This window comes from Octodon degus, unplaced genomic scaffold (assembly GCF_000260255.1).
Source record: "Octodon degus isolate 3935 unplaced genomic scaffold, OctDeg1.0 scaffold00079, whole genome shotgun sequence".
Lineage (NCBI taxonomy): Eukaryota > Metazoa > Chordata > Mammalia > Rodentia > Octodontidae > Octodon > Octodon degus.
In genome coordinates, this window is record NW_004524655.1 from 5,528,828 (window position 1) to 5,547,761 (window position 18,934).

Sequence of the window (18,934 nt, forward strand, 5' to 3'; positions counted from 1 at the left end):
CTTCCCGGTGTCCCCGCAGACCCCCGCCATGGGCAACACGAGCAGCGAGCGCGCCGCGATGGAGCGGCAGGGTGGCCATAAGACACCCCGGAGGGACAGCTCAGGTGGCACCAAGGACGGGGACAGGCCCAAGATCCTGATGGACAGCCCGGAGGACGCCGACCTCTTCCACTCCGAGGAGATCAAGGCTCCAGAGAAAGAGGAATTCTTGGCCTCCGAGGAGATCAAGGTGCGGACGGTGGGGGAATCCGATTCTCCTCGACCCTAGTGAGGGGAGGAGCGCTCTGCTAGATTCCCGCCACATCCTCCGAGTCGCCGCGAGAACCCGGAGGAAGGTGGCTGCTCACCAGATGTACTTGAAAGCCAGCTGGTCCTTTTAAGAGTTTTCTTAGCAGTCCAGGAACTTTCTGTCTAATTACCGATAGGAGAAAGTCACCCAGCGGGAGGAAAAACTCACTTCGTGTAACATCATTAAGGAGAAGGAAGCTCTGGGACCGAGTTTCAAATTCTTAATTGAAAGACGCAAGCTAGCAGCAGTTGCGCACCAGTCTCTGCTTTTCTCTTAGGTGTAATTAATTTCACAGCTTTGAGAAATCGTTCCTCACCTTGACGCAGACTGGTGCTTCTTGTAAAAGTTGTTTTGGAGGTTGGTTGGTCGGTCGTTCTGGCGATAAATCAGACCCCACACGCAAGCAGAAAACAATGGGCTGCAGTTGTCATAGATGTTTGGTTATGACAGCTGGTCCACCCTGCTTTTTAGTACAGCGAAGAAAGGTAAATTAAGTTGTGGGTCAGTCAGGAGGAAGCAGCAAGCAGGGACTAAACTTCTCATCACTTATTTAAATGGGACTTACATCCTAAGCAGACCGAATCAGACATTTTTGCAAGTCAGAGTTTGCCTGCAGTGCCTTAATTCGTAAAAATTAAGATTCTGGATTCCTCATTCAAACACATCTGTTAACTGCTTTGCTACTGGTCTGTTTCCTGCCGCAGGAGCCAGTGTAACAATACTTAGTGACTCTGGCAGGTGCGCAGCTAATTCCTTAGAGAAACTAAATAGGTTTAAGAAGAATGAAGGTGCCTCCACCCAAAATAATCGTCGTCCATTGGGCCAGTTGCCCAGTGGTTTATTCATCCTTTTCTTGCATCTTTTTCCAGGTATTAGGCCGAGTGACTGTTATCTTACACCCTCACTGGAATCTTAGTTCTAAGTCAGACTTTAAAAAGCTTCCTACCTTTTACATGGCCCTAAATCCTGTCATTTGAACTTGTTTTCTGAACTTGCTTCATTCTCGAAAAGCGTGTGCACAGACCTCTGGAATCTTGTTTCTCCAATGCCTTGACATACCTTCCCCCAGAAGTAGTGTTGGCCCCTAAATACTCAAGACACCATAAGTAGGAAACTACTTTCCAAACTACAAGATGTTTAGCAAACAGGTGATCTGTGGAGGATGAATTTAAGTAGCATCCTTTCTCATTTCACCAGAAATTACTCAAATGAGGTAGCAGACACACCGGACTGAATATTCTAGATATCAGAAGAAAAAAATATCATGGATTCTTATTTTTAACTATCCCAGGTCACTATTTTGATGGCTGTTGATTATATCCCCTAAACCCATTCCAGTCTGTTCATTCTTTAATCTGTAGGTCCTATTAGAATTCAGAGTACAACTATCTTTTAGGTAAGTTCAAATCTGTGTTTTAAATAAGGATGCTAGAAGTTTGCTAGACTCTCAAGTGTTTCTCCCAGCCTGGAACTCCTCTTTTTGAAGTCTTTGGCTTCTGGCTAGGAAAAAAAAAAATGTCAGAGATCCATAACCAAATGTATTTCACCCAGACAGGGTGGAATGTGTTTCTTTCTTATTCTAGAGCATTTGTTACTGGGTAATAACCACACCAGATGTTATTGTAGGGAATTGTATGGTAATTCATCATTACCATAGGGAAGGGACAGTCTTTGCTTTATTGATGTTTCTCCACTGTCTAGACACCATTGAGTGATTAGTGTGTTCCTTCCTCGCCATCTGATTGGCCATTTCTCAAGGTAGCAGTTCTGGAATTGTCCATAATAAATTTTCATGGACTTTTAATTGGGCTTTATTAAAGGAGGAAAGTGACAGTAAGCTGCCCTTTTTATTTATTGCAGTCTTCTTCCAAACAAGGATTATAGTTTGCTGTAGATTTTTTTTTTTTGTACAAGCCTATTTAATAACAGCAGTAATACAGCTAATAATTGTTAAGCATGCGCTGCACGTCAGACGCCGTACAGAATATTTCACATGGAGGTCTCTTCACAACAACCTTAAGAAGCAGTTATTTTAATTAGGGGTGGTGAAACGTGGAATCTTAGCACCACTTCCCTCTTTAGAATGAATTGTCAGTGTTAGGTTAACGATTTACTGTAGCTAGATCACTCACTAATGGCTTCCTGTTCCTGAGTAAACTGTGTTTCTAGGCTCCAGAGAAAGAGGAATTCCTGGCCTGGCAGCATGACCTGGAAGTGAATGATAAAGCTCCTGCCCAGGCTCAGCCCACAGTGTTTCGATGGACAGGAGGTGGAAAAGAAGTTTACCTATCTGGGTCCTTCAACAACTGGAGTAAACTTCCCCTCACGAGAAGGTAATTGCCTGGGCGTGTGTTCATTTCTTTATACTTACCAGAGCCCATATATACTCATGTTTCTAAAAGATCTCTGCAAATGAATAGAAAAAGAATATTTTTATAAAATGGATGTGGAATGAAGAAATAAAGTTGCTTATTAATAAATTGTAGATTTTAAATCCAAGAAATGTCTAGGTTCAAAACACATTTTTTTAGAAGAAAATCTCTCTTGGTAGAGAGCATTTCCATGTCATGAACATCTCTCACTGCTAATGCCAAATGATATATTTCTCTTCAGATCTATTCATAAAGCAGCTGAGAGAGTGCTGGGCTATGAATCTTAGAGACGCATATTTGAGCACACCTTATTTACAAGGTTGCTTCCTATCTGAGCCTCAGAATGCCTTTCTGTGGAAAAGGACCATTAGATCAGGTGCTCTCCAAGGTTCATTCCAACTTGACTCTGCATTACTTTTGTTTGAGAGTGCCTGTTACATGGGCCTCATTAGCAAGGGTGTAGTGATCCGGGCACCGGGGCATGGATTTCTATCGGATTGCCCAGGAGAACGCACCTTCACTCATGAGGACCCTTGATGAAATGAAGGGAGAAATGGAGCCCTGGCTGTTATCAAAGGGTTGCCCACATTTCTAGCAGTAACATTAGAGAAGATGTGAGCCACCCTGTGCAGTAGTCACAAGTAGGTTCAAATCAGAGAAACAAAAAAAACCAGATGAAAAAGGTTCCAGAAATCTGGACATTTGTGTGGCCTGTCAAATTGATCCTCTGTGCCCCCAGCACAGCCTGACAAAGGGTAAAAGCAGGCAGCTTGCTGTTTGTCTTGTGTTGACATCCTTCTGCGCATTCAGAGCTGCCAGGTGGTGTTCTGCACACACGCAAGAGGATCACAAGCATTGTTTTGTTTACCTTCTAATGTTACATCCTAGGATGTGAGCACAGTGAGTTTTCAGGCAAGTCTCTTCCCCTGTTGCTTCCTTATGCAGTTTTTCTAGATGGAGACCATTATCTGAATTGACTCAGTTGGGTGAACACGTTTGCTGTCCTGCCCGTGAACACTTGGTTTTCCATGGAATGCTCCATGGCCGGCTTGAGCCAGCACGGCAGCCCATCCAGCTGAAATGTTCTGCTTCCTTTCTCCTTTTAGCCACAATAACTTTGTAGCCATCCTGGATCTGCCAGAAGGAGAGCATCAGTACAAGTTCTTTGTGGACGGTCAGTGGACGCACGACCCTTCTGAGGTACTCTTCCTCCTGCCCTTGGTCTTCATCCACATAAATCACTTGCCACCATGCCCTGCTGGTAAAAGTCCCCGTGTGGCTGAGTAAGACAACGCCATACTGTTGTCAGGTTGTTGGCACACTTGACAGAGACGACAGCGTAGCTACGTAGGAGATATCGCCAGCCAGGATTCCAAGTCCTCTAGAGAATAACCCCACAGACCTTCCATGTTATGATGTCTGCCTGTCTGTCTCTTCCCAGCCAGTAGTAACCAGCCAGCTTGGCACAGTTAACAACATCATTCAAGTGAAGAAAACTGACTTTGAAGTATTTAATGCTTTAATGGTGGATTCCCAAAAGTGCTCCGATGTGTCTGGTATGAACACAGTTATTTTGTACGACGTGTGTGCAGGTGGGGGCTGTGGAGCCTGCAGGTCTCTCATTTCTCTTGTGTCTTGCTCTTGAGCTCAGGCTGCCCAGTCAGGTGGATTGTAGCGCTGAAGGGTCACAGCACTGATTCCTATCTCTCTCGGGTCAGGTTGCTGAAGTTCAGCTCCCAGGGAGCTGTAAACTGTCCTTGTCTTCTTGGGTATTCAGTATGGTCTACTTAGTCACAGATAACAGTAAGTGGAAACAGAACCAAAGTTTGGTGTCAGGCCAGAGGCGGGGCTGAAGAGGCCTCGGAGGGAGGGTTGTGTCGGGTCGTGGATGCACCAGCGCCGGGGAAGCCCGCCAGCTCACTTCCACTCCCGGTGCCTAGAGAATTTTAACCTGACAGGTGATAAACGGATGCCTCAGTGACCTTGCCCTTTGCTTGTGTAGCACATTAGCACCTTGCCAGACGCTTTGACAAGGGAAGAAAACAGCTCACCACAGGAAACAGGCTGTATAGCATAGCTGTGCTTCCTGAAAAATTGGCTTGGTGCAAAAAGTCATAGCAAAACTTTTCCACATTTCGATACACTGCTTTCCAGCCAAACCCCACAGGAAGAAACTCTCAGAATGTAATACGTGGGACACGGGTGTGTTGTAGCCTGAAGTATCAGTGCTAGTTGCGACTCCCCTTGTGTGCAGAGGCTCAAACAATTCGTAGGCCCTGTAGGAAACATTGAAAAGATTCCCCAGGAGTATGTCCAGCAGTGTGAGAAAATGGATTTGCTTCCATTTACAGCATGATTTTTTATTATCACCTGGCTAGGCCTGGAGGCTCTGTCACCAGATTCTCCTGTTGTTACCAGTCCAGAAATCATGACGGTAAATTGACCATGGTAAGCTTGCTGTGGCTGACAAATGAGGCTCTTAGGCAGGACTTAGAAATCCAAAAATAGGATTCTTTTATTTAGGTGGTTAACTCATCTTTGAGACAGATCACCTACTTTTTTTTTAGATAGGTAAGAATCAGAGCATGGAGAAAGTACCCAAATATCCTCTTGCTTGCTGATAAATGTAATTTTAGGTCACATACTAAAAGCCTTCAGTCACGGTTCTGCAATATAGATCTCCTGCAGGGGGAAAAACAGGCTGTTTGCTGCTGAGAAGCCAACTTCAGGCTCTCAAGAGCTTATAAAGACACATAATTTTCTTATAATGGCTCATAATACACTTAATGCTTTATCTCAGTTTGCTGTTGTGTTGCGGTTAGATCACATGAAGGGAACCTGTCCCTAGAAAATGCCATTGAGGGAATTGGCAGAGCTGGGGCGTATCAGGTGTATTCTGGACTAGCCAGGGATCAGGTGACCAGAAACCCATCCCCAGTGTACATTGAATAATGCCTCAGGACCTTCCAGCTGGCCGGATGTCACTAAACAAGCTGCCTCAATATGTAACCCTACCTGCCTAGAAGTTTCATAGTTGTCCCTGTAAGCAGGATACTCAGGCCAGAGCTTGAGCAGAGCCTGAGTGTGGTGGACCAGAGAACTTTTAGAATCCGAGTTTTTTCAGTTATTTTTTAAAGTTTACTGGTGCCTCATGAAACCTCATATTCTGGCTGCTCCTAATTTGGGATTAGCTGGCTAATCCTCACTTGAAGCCTTGCGCTTCTTTGTGGTATTTGCCAGCCCAGCCCAAAGTGAGCCGAAAGCCTGTAGGCTCGGGAGGCCAGGTGATGGAGAACAGTCTCCGTATTAGTCTGCTCCAACCCCCTGCTTCTGCCCAACTTCCGTCTTCCACCAGAGCATCTTGAGTTCACTATCAGTTTTTATTCCAATCCCCCAAATTCCAGAAGGCTTTTCTCATTTCACCATTGGGGCTTCTGTGTCTTGCAAAAGACTATGATTCTGGAAACAAGAGACAAGCAAAGCTAGGTGACACCACGATGAATTAAACAAGACTACTCCCAGCACTTGTGGTTTCCAGTATGCCCTGTCGCCTTGTCCCTGCAGAGCTGTCCAGTTCCCCACCAGGACCCTATCATCAGGAGCCCTACGTGTCCAAACCGGAAGAGCGGTTTAAAGCTCCACCCATTCTCCCGCCACACCTGCTCCAGGTCATCCTGAACAAGGACACAGGGATTTCCGTGAGTACATGGCCAGTCCTTCACAGTCAGACTTCTCTGTTCTTGTGTCCACTTCACACAGTGCCTGTGGTCAACAACTCTCTGTCACCATTGGCATGAGCTGCTGTGGTCCACCTCTGACAGTGGATGATGGGCTGCTGACCAGAGGCACTCTCCCCTCCCCCCCACAGGGCCTTTCTGAACTTGTTCACTTGTCTTTCACTCCTGCTCCAGTGTAAATCCCACTTCATTTAAATTTGATGGCATGCCTTCATAGGAAGCTGCATGTTAGAACTCCTCCTCAGGCCTTCACATCTTAGAATCTAGTTTTAACAATGAAATTGTTTCCCAGAACATGAGTGCTCTTGGATAGGAATGTGAAATATCTGACTAACCCACAATTCCTCCTAGAAATTAGCATTTTATAAAACTGTATCCTGGATCATGAAGAACGACCTGACACAGTGGACCCTTGACTTACAAACTCAGTTGGTTCCGAGGGCTGGTTGCAACTCAAGCTGACAGCTTAAGACTTAGGCTTCTTTACGAAGCCTCCAGGGTCTCTTCCCTTGGTACAGGCAGATCTCAGTGTCATTAGAGAGATGTTAGCTCAGGATTTATTTAATAATGTACCTTCCAGAACTAAAGGGTTGAATCAGTATCTGAGAATACCTAGAAGCACAAGCAGGGCCGGACAAATAGCTCAGCGGATTAAAGTGCCTGCAAGCAGGCACAGGGGCCAGGGGTTCGATCCTTGGGCCTACCATGCCAGCCCCACCCCCAGGGCACACTGAGATAGCAATTGAGACTGGGCATCATGGCGCCCACCTGTAATCCCAGCTCTTGGGAGGCTGTAAACAGGCAGATCACTACAAGTCTGATCTAATAGTGAGACCTTGAACACCCTGTAGACCCTTCTCTAAAACACACACACACACACACACACACACACACACACACACAAAGCAGCTAGCATGGGGGTCATAATTCGTGACTTTGGCCATAAGTTAAAGTTCTGGAGCCAGGCATGTAGCTCAGTGGTACAGAGCCTGCCTGGCGAATGTGAGGCTCTGCGTTTGATTCCTGGTACCAAAGAAGAAAATAGAAAAAAAAAATTCTGGTCATAACCCAAGTTGTTTGTATGTCAGGCCAGTCTTGACTCAGAGGCCCACTGTACTTCTTGTGCTTAGCTTTCCATTTTCTTTAATCCAGTTTACCCATTCCACTTAGCTCTGGAATTATGGCTTGGTTCAAACTGTCACCTAAGGGGCATGTGTTTTTAAGTTGCCTAGTGTTTTATGTTACTGACACAGCCCACGACTGGGTGATTTATAAAGAAGAGAGAGGGGGGCTGGGGCTCAGTGGAATAAGCACTTCCCTGGCAAGCGCAAGGGCCTGAGTTCAGTCCTCGATTCCGCCAAAAAAAAAAGATAGGTCTTACTGTCTTCCTGAGTTCAATCCCCAGTTCCACCAAAAAAGAAAAAAAAGAGAGAGAGAGAGAGATAGGGCTGGGGAAATAGCTTGGCACCTGCCTGGCAAGTGCCAGGACCCAGGTTCAATCCCTGGTACCACATACTATACAGACCACTGTAACTGAGCATGGTGCACACATCTGTGATCCCAAGGCTGGGGAGGCTGAGACAGAGGATCATTACAAGTCCAAACTGAGTAGTAAGACCCTGTACCAAATAAATAAACATTTTTTTTTAATTTAAGAAAAGAGCGCCTGCTTAGGCAGAGCGCAGAGGCCAGGGTTCAATTCCTGGCCTGCTGTGCCGGCCCTGCCCCTGGGGTATGCTGAAACAGTGATTGAGACTAGGCATGGTGGTGTGGGCCTGTAATCCCAGCACTTGGGAAGCTGAAAACGAGAATCACTATGAGTCCGATCTACATATTGAGACCCTATAGACCCTGTCCTAAATACAAAAGAAAGGGAAAGAGAGAGATTGGGTTTATGAGTGTAGAAAATGGGAAGTCCTGGCACCAGCATCTGCCAGGGGCATTCATGCCATGTTGTTCATGGCAGAAGATAGAAAGAGATGAACTGTTCACTCTTGAGGTAACTGGCCCACTTCCACGATAACATTAATCCATGCTGTGTCTTTAAGACCTACTCACTTGTAGGCCTCGCCTCCTTCACACTGGAGGTGAATTTTCCAACACAGGAACTTTTGAGGACACACTCAACCATGGCAGGTGCTAATATAACCATGCTACTCGGGATCCCACGCCCAGGTGGAAGACGGGCGCTGAGAGGAGTGAGTGTGTGTGTGTGTACGTGTGGTTGTCCTCTTCAGCAGTCGGTGCTGGGCCAGCAGGGCAGAGTCCTAATTTTTGTTATGTGTCCCAGTGAGGCTCACCTTTCTCAGGGTGCCAGATCCCCTCTGTGTCAAGAGTGTACTGGACACATGGTTTACAGCTGAGATGGCAACTCTGGCATGTGCCACGAGGTGGCCACTGGTAGGGATCGCTTGGTGTCGGAACCAGCTGGGCCACCTGGGTTTCCAGCACTAAGTTGCCAGCATCTCAAGTACAGGGGACATTTGGCTTCCATCTTAGAAGCACTTGGATGAAGCCATGTTCCTTTACTCTGCTTTTACAAAGATTTGTAGGTTTAAAAAAAAAAAAAAAGATCTACAAAGCTATTAGGGTCATTTTCCTTTTTCCTCCTTGCAAAGGGACACATGGCCAGGGAGTTAGCTCAGCGGCAGAAGTACTGCCTGGCAAGCTCAAGGTCTCAAGTTTGATCTCTGGTACTGAGGGGGAAAAAAAGGAAAGTGTGACTGGCTGGCTTCTGTGATGGAGACTGTGTCTCAAAGTAGGCTGGCCAAGGGCTTGGGATGTGACCTCGGCAGTAACCGCATCAGGACACTGCTAGCCAGGCAGCACTGAGCTCTAACACAGACCTTGGTAATGGTGAGGACACTCAGTGGCTAACGGTGACGACGCCTTGAACTAGTCCAGAGACTGTCCATGTGTTCCTACTTGAGCCTCACCACAACGCTGTGACATAGGCCCTACCCTCACCGCCCCTGACTGGACAAGGAGACTGTGGCACAGAGAAATTAACATCCCAGGGAGAACGCTGCAGCTGCTGTCAGGGATGCTCAGTTATTAGCGATTGTCACCATGCGGTGCAGTAGCTCCTGCGCTTCTGTCATATTGTAGCCAGCATCTGCCCACCCCGCCCCCTCCTTCCGTAAGCCCAACTTTCTAGATTCTGTATCTAGATTCTTTTTTTTTTTTTTTTTTTGGAACTGGGGATTGAACTCAGGACCTTACAGTTGCCACTCAGGCTCTTACGCCCCTGAGCTATCTCACCAGCCCTAGATTCTGTATTTAAATAAGATCTGTACCTCGCGAGTTTAACGTTTCCAGGTACATCCGTGTTTTGGCAGATGGCAGAATTTCCTTTTTAAAAATGATGAGTATTCCAATTTGTATATATATGCCGCATTTTAAAAATCAGTTCATCCATTGACGGTTTGGATTTCCCATATCTAGGCCACAGTGAACATGCAGATGTCTCTTCAAAGTACAGATTTCATTTACCAGTGCTGAATCGTATAATGCTTTTGTTTTTAAGTTTTTGAGGGGCTTCCGTACTGTTTCGGTAAGACTGCCCAGTTTATATGTGGCCAGTGCACAGAGTAGATTTTCAGTGTTTTGATCCCAAAAACGATCAGCATGTGAGGCCGAGGTCAGTATTGATGGTTCAGTGTAGTCATTCCACTACGCATATTCCAAAATACCGTGTTACACACAAGTAGTATAGTTTTATCTGTCCATTTTTGAAAATTTTTAAAAACCCTTGGTAACATAGTCTGTGACCAAGCCAGCATTCAGGTGAGGCAGGGGTGCCAGCTCCTTGCTGTCACCTGCTGCTGGGGACAGCCTCCCATGGGGCTCAGTGGGCAGTGTTGACAGAGGGATCCTAAACCTGAGGTGGAGGCGACTGTGGTGCTCCAGGCTCCCAGACGGTGGCAGAGTTGAAGCCATGAATGAGCTTCTCTCCACATTCTTCTTTGAGAACACCAGCATGTTTAGTTCTGGTAGAATCACAAATTTCTTCTTGCAAACCTGGAACCCATGCAGGACTTGTTAGACTAGCTTCCCAGGCTCCCCCAGAGCTCCTAGAGCAGAAGCCCTCAAGATAGTCCTGCCCAGCTGTGGAGAGGGCGGCTCCAGCTTCCTCACCTGGGGAGACCTGGTCTCCTCTCAACAGACCGGAAGTCTTGCTCTCACACCAGCTGCGTTGGGGCCACAAGAGGCCCTCAGGTGGCTGTGAGACCTTGAGGTCCTGGGGGCTGGGGTATAGAGCTTCCCACAGTGCTGAGTGACTGAGCACACTCCCTCCCTCAAAGCAAGGACTGCTCGTTGCCTACACGTTTTTATCACAGGTTAACATTTATAAATGTTGGGGGTATACATGGGAGGGAGGGGTGAGACCACAGATTTTGTTGTCCCCCTAAAAAAACTAGGAAGGCTGCAATGCTAAGTGCTGGTCCTGTCTAAGGTTTTACACAATAATCGTGACTCCTGCAGTTACCCATTTCATTCTTCATATAGTGTCCGAGTCTTAGGGACCTAAGTGTGAGCTCCACTGCTCAGAAGTGTTTACTTAGTCATATCTTCCTGTGCTCCCTGAATGCACTTTCAGCAGATAGTTCTTTTTTTCTTGCCCCTTCCTAGATCTGTAGCCTGTACTCCAGAGGCCAAGAGAAAACCTGGCCTGAGACACATTAGCCCATCCAGCTGGTATGAAAGGGTCCCCTTCAGGCAGGGCAGGGCACAGCAGTCTGGGCTCACCTGTCATCTTGGAAAAGCCCTTCTGCTGCCGGACTTGGAATGAGCTCCTATGCTTTGCTGCCTGGTGCCGTGAAATCAGGGAGGATTACCTTACTTCCAGATCCTCAGTCTGCCTTTGTTCCTTTGCAGTGTGACCCAGCGCTTCTCCCAGAACCCAACCATGTCATGTTAAACCACCTCTACGCACTGTCCATCAAGGTAATGACCTGTCACTGTTAGGGTTCTCAGTGTGTGCTTTAAGAACACCCTGGTGCTGGAGTGGAGGAATACTGGCTTATGGGACAACTTCCAGGGCTTGGGCTCTCCAAGGGGGTCTGGGAATTTGTATTTTCCTGAAGCCCCATGGTGATTCTTGTGCTTCATAAAGTCTGGGTTCCTGCATGCATCCTGCCATTGACTGTTTCCACCCTCTCCCTTCCTTAGGACGGCGTTATGGTGCTCAGTGCGACCCACCTATACAAGAAAAAGTATGTGACCACCTTACTATACAAGCCCATATGAAGTGCTGGGAGCCGACAGAGGGCCTGGGGACAGCTGGCACCACCAGGCCCTCATGTGCATGCTTTCCACTAGAGGAATGGACTGTCCACTTCCCGTTTCACACACTCTCTAAGCCATTTCATACCTGCCCTACTCCTACTTGAAGGTTAACCAGGTGCCTCAGCTCCAGGAGAGCCTGGTTCTGTAACAGTCCTCTGAGAGCTCGGTCGAGTACCTCGGGAGCTCAGCAGGGCTGCCAGAGGCAGAAGAGAAAGCAAGGGGCTGCAGCCCTGAAACAGTGCACAAGGCCAGGTGCGGCTCTACACACGCGCCCCTCTGAGCTGGTTGTAGATATTGTTAAGCCAAAAGTAAATCCTAGTCACCTTGCTGGGAAAAGTGTGGGAAGCAGGGACTGAAGTCACACAAAATTTCTGATTGTGCATCTTTAAGGTCACTGGCCTGTCCCTTCTGAGGCCTGGCTGGGGAGCTCAGAGTAAGTCCCATCTTGTCTGTCCTTCCAAATCAAAGCAATAGATTGCCTCTTTCTCTGCTTCAGGGAGGTATAATTTCTATTGAAATTAAAAACTATCTGATTTCCAGATGAATTTTTACAGTTGTTTCCTACACTGTGTGGATTAAATAACACTTTTGTAACCAGAGGTGGCTGGCTGTGCAGCCTTAAGGCAGTAAGTCAGCGCAGCTAGAATGTAGATCATGTGACTACGCTCAGCAATAATCTATTCCCAGAATAGACTTTAAACCTGCCGCTGATTCCTCCATGGAGCCGGATGATCCGGAGGACTGACCATCATTAGCTGGAAGGCTGTCCAGCTCTTTGTTCCAATCATAATGTGATGACAGTGTTACCATGACAACTTCGCAGAAGCACTCGAGCCTCCTTTCAGTTCTGTCTTGTGCCATCAGGGATTCAGAGCCGACAGCAGCCTTCAGCATTCACTCCAGGAGAACATCTCCAGCACAGTGGACCTCTTTTGGCACTGTTTCCAGGGAGATTCCCCCCCCAGATGCCCCGTTGATACAGTTTCTTGTCACCCAGTCAGCAGAAGTTGTCATTATGCCCTTTGTTCTTGTTGGGAGAGGGAGGAACAAGCTCACTAGTGTGCATTATTTATTTGGTAAACCTGAGTTCTGGTACCCTTTTTTGTTACTGTTTTCAAAACACTGAATTGCTGTCACCTTGACATATAAGTTTTAATAAAGCTTTGTAAATATAATTGAACATTCATTTGGAGGAAGCTTTGATTCTATTCAGTTGTTTGAATAATAGACTAGCACTGTTCCTGTCTTTATGCCATGCTTGAGGCTCTGGAGTGAAGGCAGAGCTGCCCCCACCCAGTCACCAATGAAGGGGCATCAGAGATGGAGCCCCGATGAACTACTCAATACCAAGAAATAATATTCCTGGCTTGGGCAGATAGGCAGCACCTCTTGCTCTTAAGCTCCACTCAGGAGCCTGGGTTCTGAGTTTGTGGGGCACCAGGACATTTTTGGAATTAGCTATAGCTGCCAGAATGGGCTGTTTTCCTAAAGCATGGAAGGTTACACGGGACTTTTTTTTTTTTTTATGTTTTATTTATTTGGTACAGGGTCTAGCAACACAGCTTGGACTCAAGTGATTTTCCTGTCTCAGCCTCCCCAGCACTGGGATTACAGGCATGTGCCACTATGCCTGGTTTCAGTGGCTGGCATAGCATGTCCTAGGAATTGAATTAGGGGTTCTTGCATTTGCCAGGCAGGAGCTTAAGACCACGAAGCTATCTCCCCAGCCCCAGTTATGGGCGTTCTTTAACACTCTTCTCAGGCATCAGGAAACATTTTCAATAAACATCAGGAAAGGGCAGGCCTGGGTCATATGGTCTATAGAGGGAACAGCACCTCAAGGTAATACCCAGTCTTACCTGGAAGACTAGATCAATGTGAAACTCTCCATTTTGGGGACTACAGAGATCATTACAATAGCCTAAGAAAAAATGCTTTTCAGAATAGATGACATTTTAAGACACTATTGAAGACAAAGTGAAACATATAAATGAGATAATAATTAGAAATAAAGCTCTTGAGCACAGCCCCTCTACCCATGGCAAGAACTGGGAGAGGGTGTCTAAGAGACAGACCCAGCTTAGGACATGCTGGATTTGACACCCGCACCCAGGCAGGGAGCTCCCTATTTGAGTAAGGCCAGCACACTCCCACTGCCCTTTATGTAACAGGGCCTGAGTCAGGCCTCAGAAGGAGCTATCAGCCACAGACTGCAGGCAGAAACCAGAAAATCCAGCATACAAATTAGCTCTGTTTACTGTGTTGAAACACTCAAGCTGAAAATGATACGTAAAAACTAGCTCGGAGCCAGTTACTCTAAGAATCCCAAATCTGGAACCATATGGAACTGAGGACAGATGGTGACAGGTGGCAGAGGACAGGCACCCTGAAGCCACAAGGAGGTAGGTGTCTGAGACAGCATTCTCCACATTGTCTAGAGTTCTGTGTGATCGCTTCTCGGTCTTTTGGCTAAGATCAAGTGTAGAGTTCTGTGTGTATATTTTAAAAAATGTCATTTTCTCTGAAAAGCAGCACTAAAGAAAATTCTTTGTGGTCCAAAAGCCTGCCCACAGAACCAAGTGGAAGACTTCAGACGCTAAAGCTAGATAATAGAGACCACATAAGCTAAAAAGCAGACCCTGCTCTGGCCAGCCCACAGAGGTGCCACATGTCGAATGGGGTGTCCTGTGACCCTGCGATGCTTGCCCCATCAGCATTCCCTTCATGGGTGAGGCCTGCTTACGTGGTTGGTTAAAGCTTAACTAAACTGCTTTACGGTGAAGATATATTTTCTTTTCCTCTATAAATTTATAAATTTATAGACCCACAGGTAAACTCTGGAGATTACAAGAATGTGTATAACAATATTGGAGGGTAAACACAATTGCCCCTCAGTATTCTTGGGGTTAGCTTCCTCAGATAACAGTCTCCACATAAACTACACACATCTTCCCCTATCCTTTAAATTCTCTCTAGGAGGTCAGGGATGTTCATGAAGCTTGGTTAGCTGACCATATGCAAATCACTAAGCCTCTCTTAGCTTGATTATATTCTCCTTGAAAAATGAAGAGTAGGAATAACAACGGATGCCTGAGACGCCTTTCATTTCACATTGGGAGCCACAAATCTTGACATCATGTAACGGATTTGGCTAAAAACAGGAAGCCATAGCACCACACAAGAAAACTTCCATAGGGCCAGCGAGATAGCTCAGTGGACTATGCACCTGCACAGGGACCGGGATTCCATCCCTGCCACCACATGCCATGCTGAGCTGGCCACTGAGACCAGGCGTGGTGGTGCACACCTATAATCCCAGTGCTGGGGAGGCTGAAAACAGGATCACTACGAGTCCAAGCTGCACAGTGAGACTGTACCAAATACATTCAAAACAAAACAAAACAAAACAAAAATCCTGCCAGTATCTCAACTAGCTTAATTAGGAAATGTGTTCAAAAGACAAGATCAAGGGGCCAGCCAAATAGCTCAGTGGATTAAAGCACCTGCAAGCAGGCACAGGGATCAGGGGTTCGATCCCCGGGCCTGCCGGGCCAGCCCTGTCCCTGGAGTGCACTGAGATGGTGATTGAGACTGGGCGTGGTGGCATGCGCCTGTAATCCCAGCTCTTGGGAGACTGTAAACAGGCGGATCACTACAAGTCTGATCTAGTAGTGAGACCCTGAACACCCTGTAGACCCTTCCCTAAAATACAAAAAATACAAAAAACAAAAAAAAGGCACGATTGAAAACCCAGGACATGGCAAAAATTTCATTTTGTTCTGTCCTCTTCTTTTTATATAGTTACATTTTCACATCCAAGAATATACTCAATTCTGATAACTGATCCTTTGCTGAGGTAATTAAATGTGTCCCTTCTAAAGTTCAGATGTGGCCAGTATGGTAAGAGATGTGGCTTTTAAGAGGTGCAAGTTCATGAGGACTCCCCCTTCATAAATTGGAGATCTTTTATCACATGCCTCACAAAGCCTTTGGCTAGCTTGTCATCCTGCCTTCTGACGTGTAAAGCTGCAGCAACATGGCACCATCTTGGAACCACAGAATGACCCTCAGCAGACAACCAAACATGGCAGTAGCTTGAATGTGGATTCTCAGCTTCCAGAATTGAGAAAATTATACCTTACCCAGTCTTGAGTATTTTGCTACAGCAGCAATCAACAGACTAAGACATCTACCAATATACACAAGTGGTTTGAATGAGCTGATGAAGACCCAAGTCTGGGGACCACTCATCAAATCATCCTGCTTCTGACGAATCCCTCCCTAACACCTCTCTTCACTATCTCACTAGCGGAGCACAGAAACTTGAGCCTTCAGCCTTGGAAAAAGTGTAATTGTCTTCAGGAGAAAGCAAGGAAGTTATGGGCATGCACGCATTTCTTCTAGAACCCACATCATGTTAATTAAAAACATCCACCGAAGTCCTCCCATAGGATGTCACTTATGTGACACTGAAACTTGGAGGGAATCCAAAAAGCTGGAGCAGCAGCCAGAACTCAAGCTCTGAGCCCCACTGCTCTCTTTGGGAATAACACTGGACTGTCTTGAGGATTAGCTCCCATGACTACACTATCCCGTCGGTCCCTATTATGGTTTGTGGCCAGATGGCCCTCCCAAAACATCATGCAGTCATGGGCCTGGCCTGGTTTCTAGAGTTTCTGATTGACTCACGGTCCAATGCTAGGATTATGGATGGGTGTGAGTGCTACACCCACCCTAGGGTAGGTAGCCTGCATACGATATGAAGGAAAGAGGCTTGCTCTTCCTGCTGCTCCTCCCCTTTTCTTCTTGCTGCTTTTGCTATCTTCTCCCACCTTGAACTGCTGCCCCTGTGCCATGACACCCTGCCTTGAAGCCAGCTGGGCATGGACTGAAACTGCCACAAACTGTGAGCTAAATAAACCTTTGCTTCCTTAATTTGGGGAATCAGTATTTTGTTTCAGCAATGAAAGAAAGGTAACCAATCAGTCCCTCACACAACTTAAGAGCCCTTGCCTGGATGAAGGGCTTTGCCTGCCCTTACTATTTCCCCCAGCGCCACTCAATTCACCCAGCCCACCTAGAAACCCAGCCTCCAGGAAGATCACAGGAGACAGCTCTGCATGTGCATCCTCTGGGTCAGTTTTATTTTCCTATTTGGTGTCTCTCTGACGGAGCCCAAATTAGGCACAGTGGCAAAGTCATTTCCAAAGTCCTTTCCTCTAACTCTTTAACAATCCTTTCAGAGTTCCATTAATCATTGATAGACTCAAGGGCAAATAAAGTGATCACCACTATACTCTATTTCTCTACCCCCACCCTTCCCAGTTTCAGAAAAAGCTTCAATATTTGATTAGGGAAATGACAATTTTTTTTTTTCATATAAATAAAGCACACCTAGAGTCACATGGACCAAGATTTCTCAGTCTTGGCATGGCTGACATTTTGGGCTGGATGATTTTGTGACTGGGGAACAGGGGCTCTACTGTGCATTATAGGATCCTTGACCTCTGTCACTACATACCAGCAGTACATGCCAACTGTGATAACCAAAATCACTCTGACATTATCAAATGACTTCTGGGGGAGAGGAAGCAAAATCTCTCCTAGCTAAGATCAAGCCAGTTTAACTATTATGCTAAAAACAAAACAAACAAACAAAAAAAAAAAAAACTTGCTAAGCTGACAGGCTTTAGTCTTAAATCTTTACAAATGTTTTCTAAAGCTAATCTTATTCAAGAGACTCAATTCTGAAGACAGTTTGATCCTATGAAGCAAATCATCTCTTTTTGGCCTATCTGTCCATGTTTCATGATCATGAAATTTGCTAGCCATTCAACATCTTTAGTCTCATGAAAATTAAGTTGTAAGCATAGAAAACATCTAATATGTACCTAAGAAATAGGAGGGGCAGCCGGAAAGGTTGGGCCTCATTTTATGGTGCCACTGCGCAGTCTCTTTGAGGTCCATGCTTAGGGTCCAAAGAACCCTATTGGCAATTCCTTTTGGAACCAAACCATGTTTACTTAGCTTATGAAGTAATCTGTGGCTGTCAAGAATCTTCAGGACAGTAACTGAAATGGTTGACTGGTATTTACTGGACATTTTTTTAATGTTATAAGGAAAGAAAAATTCACACATTTCACTCCATCTTATGACTTATTTTCATTCTTACAATTAAGACTTTGTGGCAGATTTTTATGTCCAAAAGAGAAAAGAAGAACAGGATTTCCTCTAGGACTATCACAGGCCATCAGATCTAACCATGCAAATCAAATTTTGACCATGGTCAGAGTACTTCATCAGAAAACAGGAGATCAAAGACTGAAAACCATGAAAAACAGTATGAAAAAAGAGTCACCATTTGCCAAAGCTAATGTTTATCTGGATCAAGTCAGTTTATTTAACAAACTAAAACGCAAAAGAGAAAATTTACCTTCCAGACTGTAAAAATTCACCTAGGTAAAAACAGAAGTATTGGGCTGAGGGGATAACTCAGTGGCAAGTGCAAGGACTCATGTTTGAGCCTCGGAACCATACGCCGTGCTGGCCCTGTGCTGAGCTGGCCGTTGAAACCAGGCGTGGTGGTGCATGCCTGTAATCCCAGCGCTAGGGAGGCTGAGACAGGAGGTTCACTACTAGTCCAGGCTGCATAGTGAGACCCTATACCAAAGAAATAGATTTATTTATTTTGTGGAACTGGGGATTGAACTCAGGCCCTTGCACTTGCCAGGCAAGCGCTTATTCTACTGGGCTATCTCCCCAGCACAAATAGATTTAAAACAAATAAATAAAAGTACTTGAGTTTTCATTTACTATGATATGAACTCCTCCCTCCAAACAAATGTACATTACTAAATTCTCGGTGGCTTCATCATGCCAAGAGAAATCTTAAGATGACCTGTTTTCCTGGTCAGATGCATTGTAGGTAATCCACTATTAAGTAATCCCTTCAAAATGGCCTACTTGAGAGTTTAAGGAGCTTTCCAATTCCACAGTCCTATAAATGACCTTAATAACCAATTCATGGTTCACTGAAAGTATTGACCAAACTTTAACAACATCAGCAAAACAGCATGTTACTGAGTTCTAGATTTCAGGACAGCAGCAGGCTCTTAGTACTACGTGGCTCCCACTACCCTCCAAAGAATAAAAAAGGTCCCATGCCATGATGACCAGCCTACATCAACCCTGACAATGGTTAAGTCTCCATCAAGAAAAGAAGAGGTCATCGAACCAAGTGCAACATT

The 18,934-nt window shown here is 45.9% G+C and overlaps 1 protein-coding gene across 1 annotated transcript in view; it reads left to right on the plus strand.

Annotated features, from left to right (window-relative positions):
- The window catches only part of Prkab1 (protein kinase AMP-activated non-catalytic subunit beta 1), a 13,391-nt gene extending 529 nt beyond the window's left edge, over positions 1–12,862 (plus strand). The window contains exons 2-8 of the mRNA XM_004636240.2: positions 20–187; positions 2,459–2,622; positions 3,768–3,861; positions 4,103–4,217; positions 6,226–6,359; positions 11,277–11,345; positions 11,571–12,862. Of these exons, the coding sequence (XP_004636297.1) occupies positions 29–187; positions 2,459–2,622; positions 3,768–3,861; positions 4,103–4,217; positions 6,226–6,359; positions 11,277–11,345; positions 11,571–11,648 (813 nt within the window). The 5' untranslated portion in view covers positions 20–28 and the 3' untranslated portion in view covers positions 11,649–12,862. The remainder of the gene's footprint in view (positions 1–19; positions 188–2,458; positions 2,623–3,767; positions 3,862–4,102; positions 4,218–6,225; positions 6,360–11,276; positions 11,346–11,570) is intronic.
- The last annotated feature ends 6,072 nt before the right edge of the window (positions 12,863–18,934 follow it).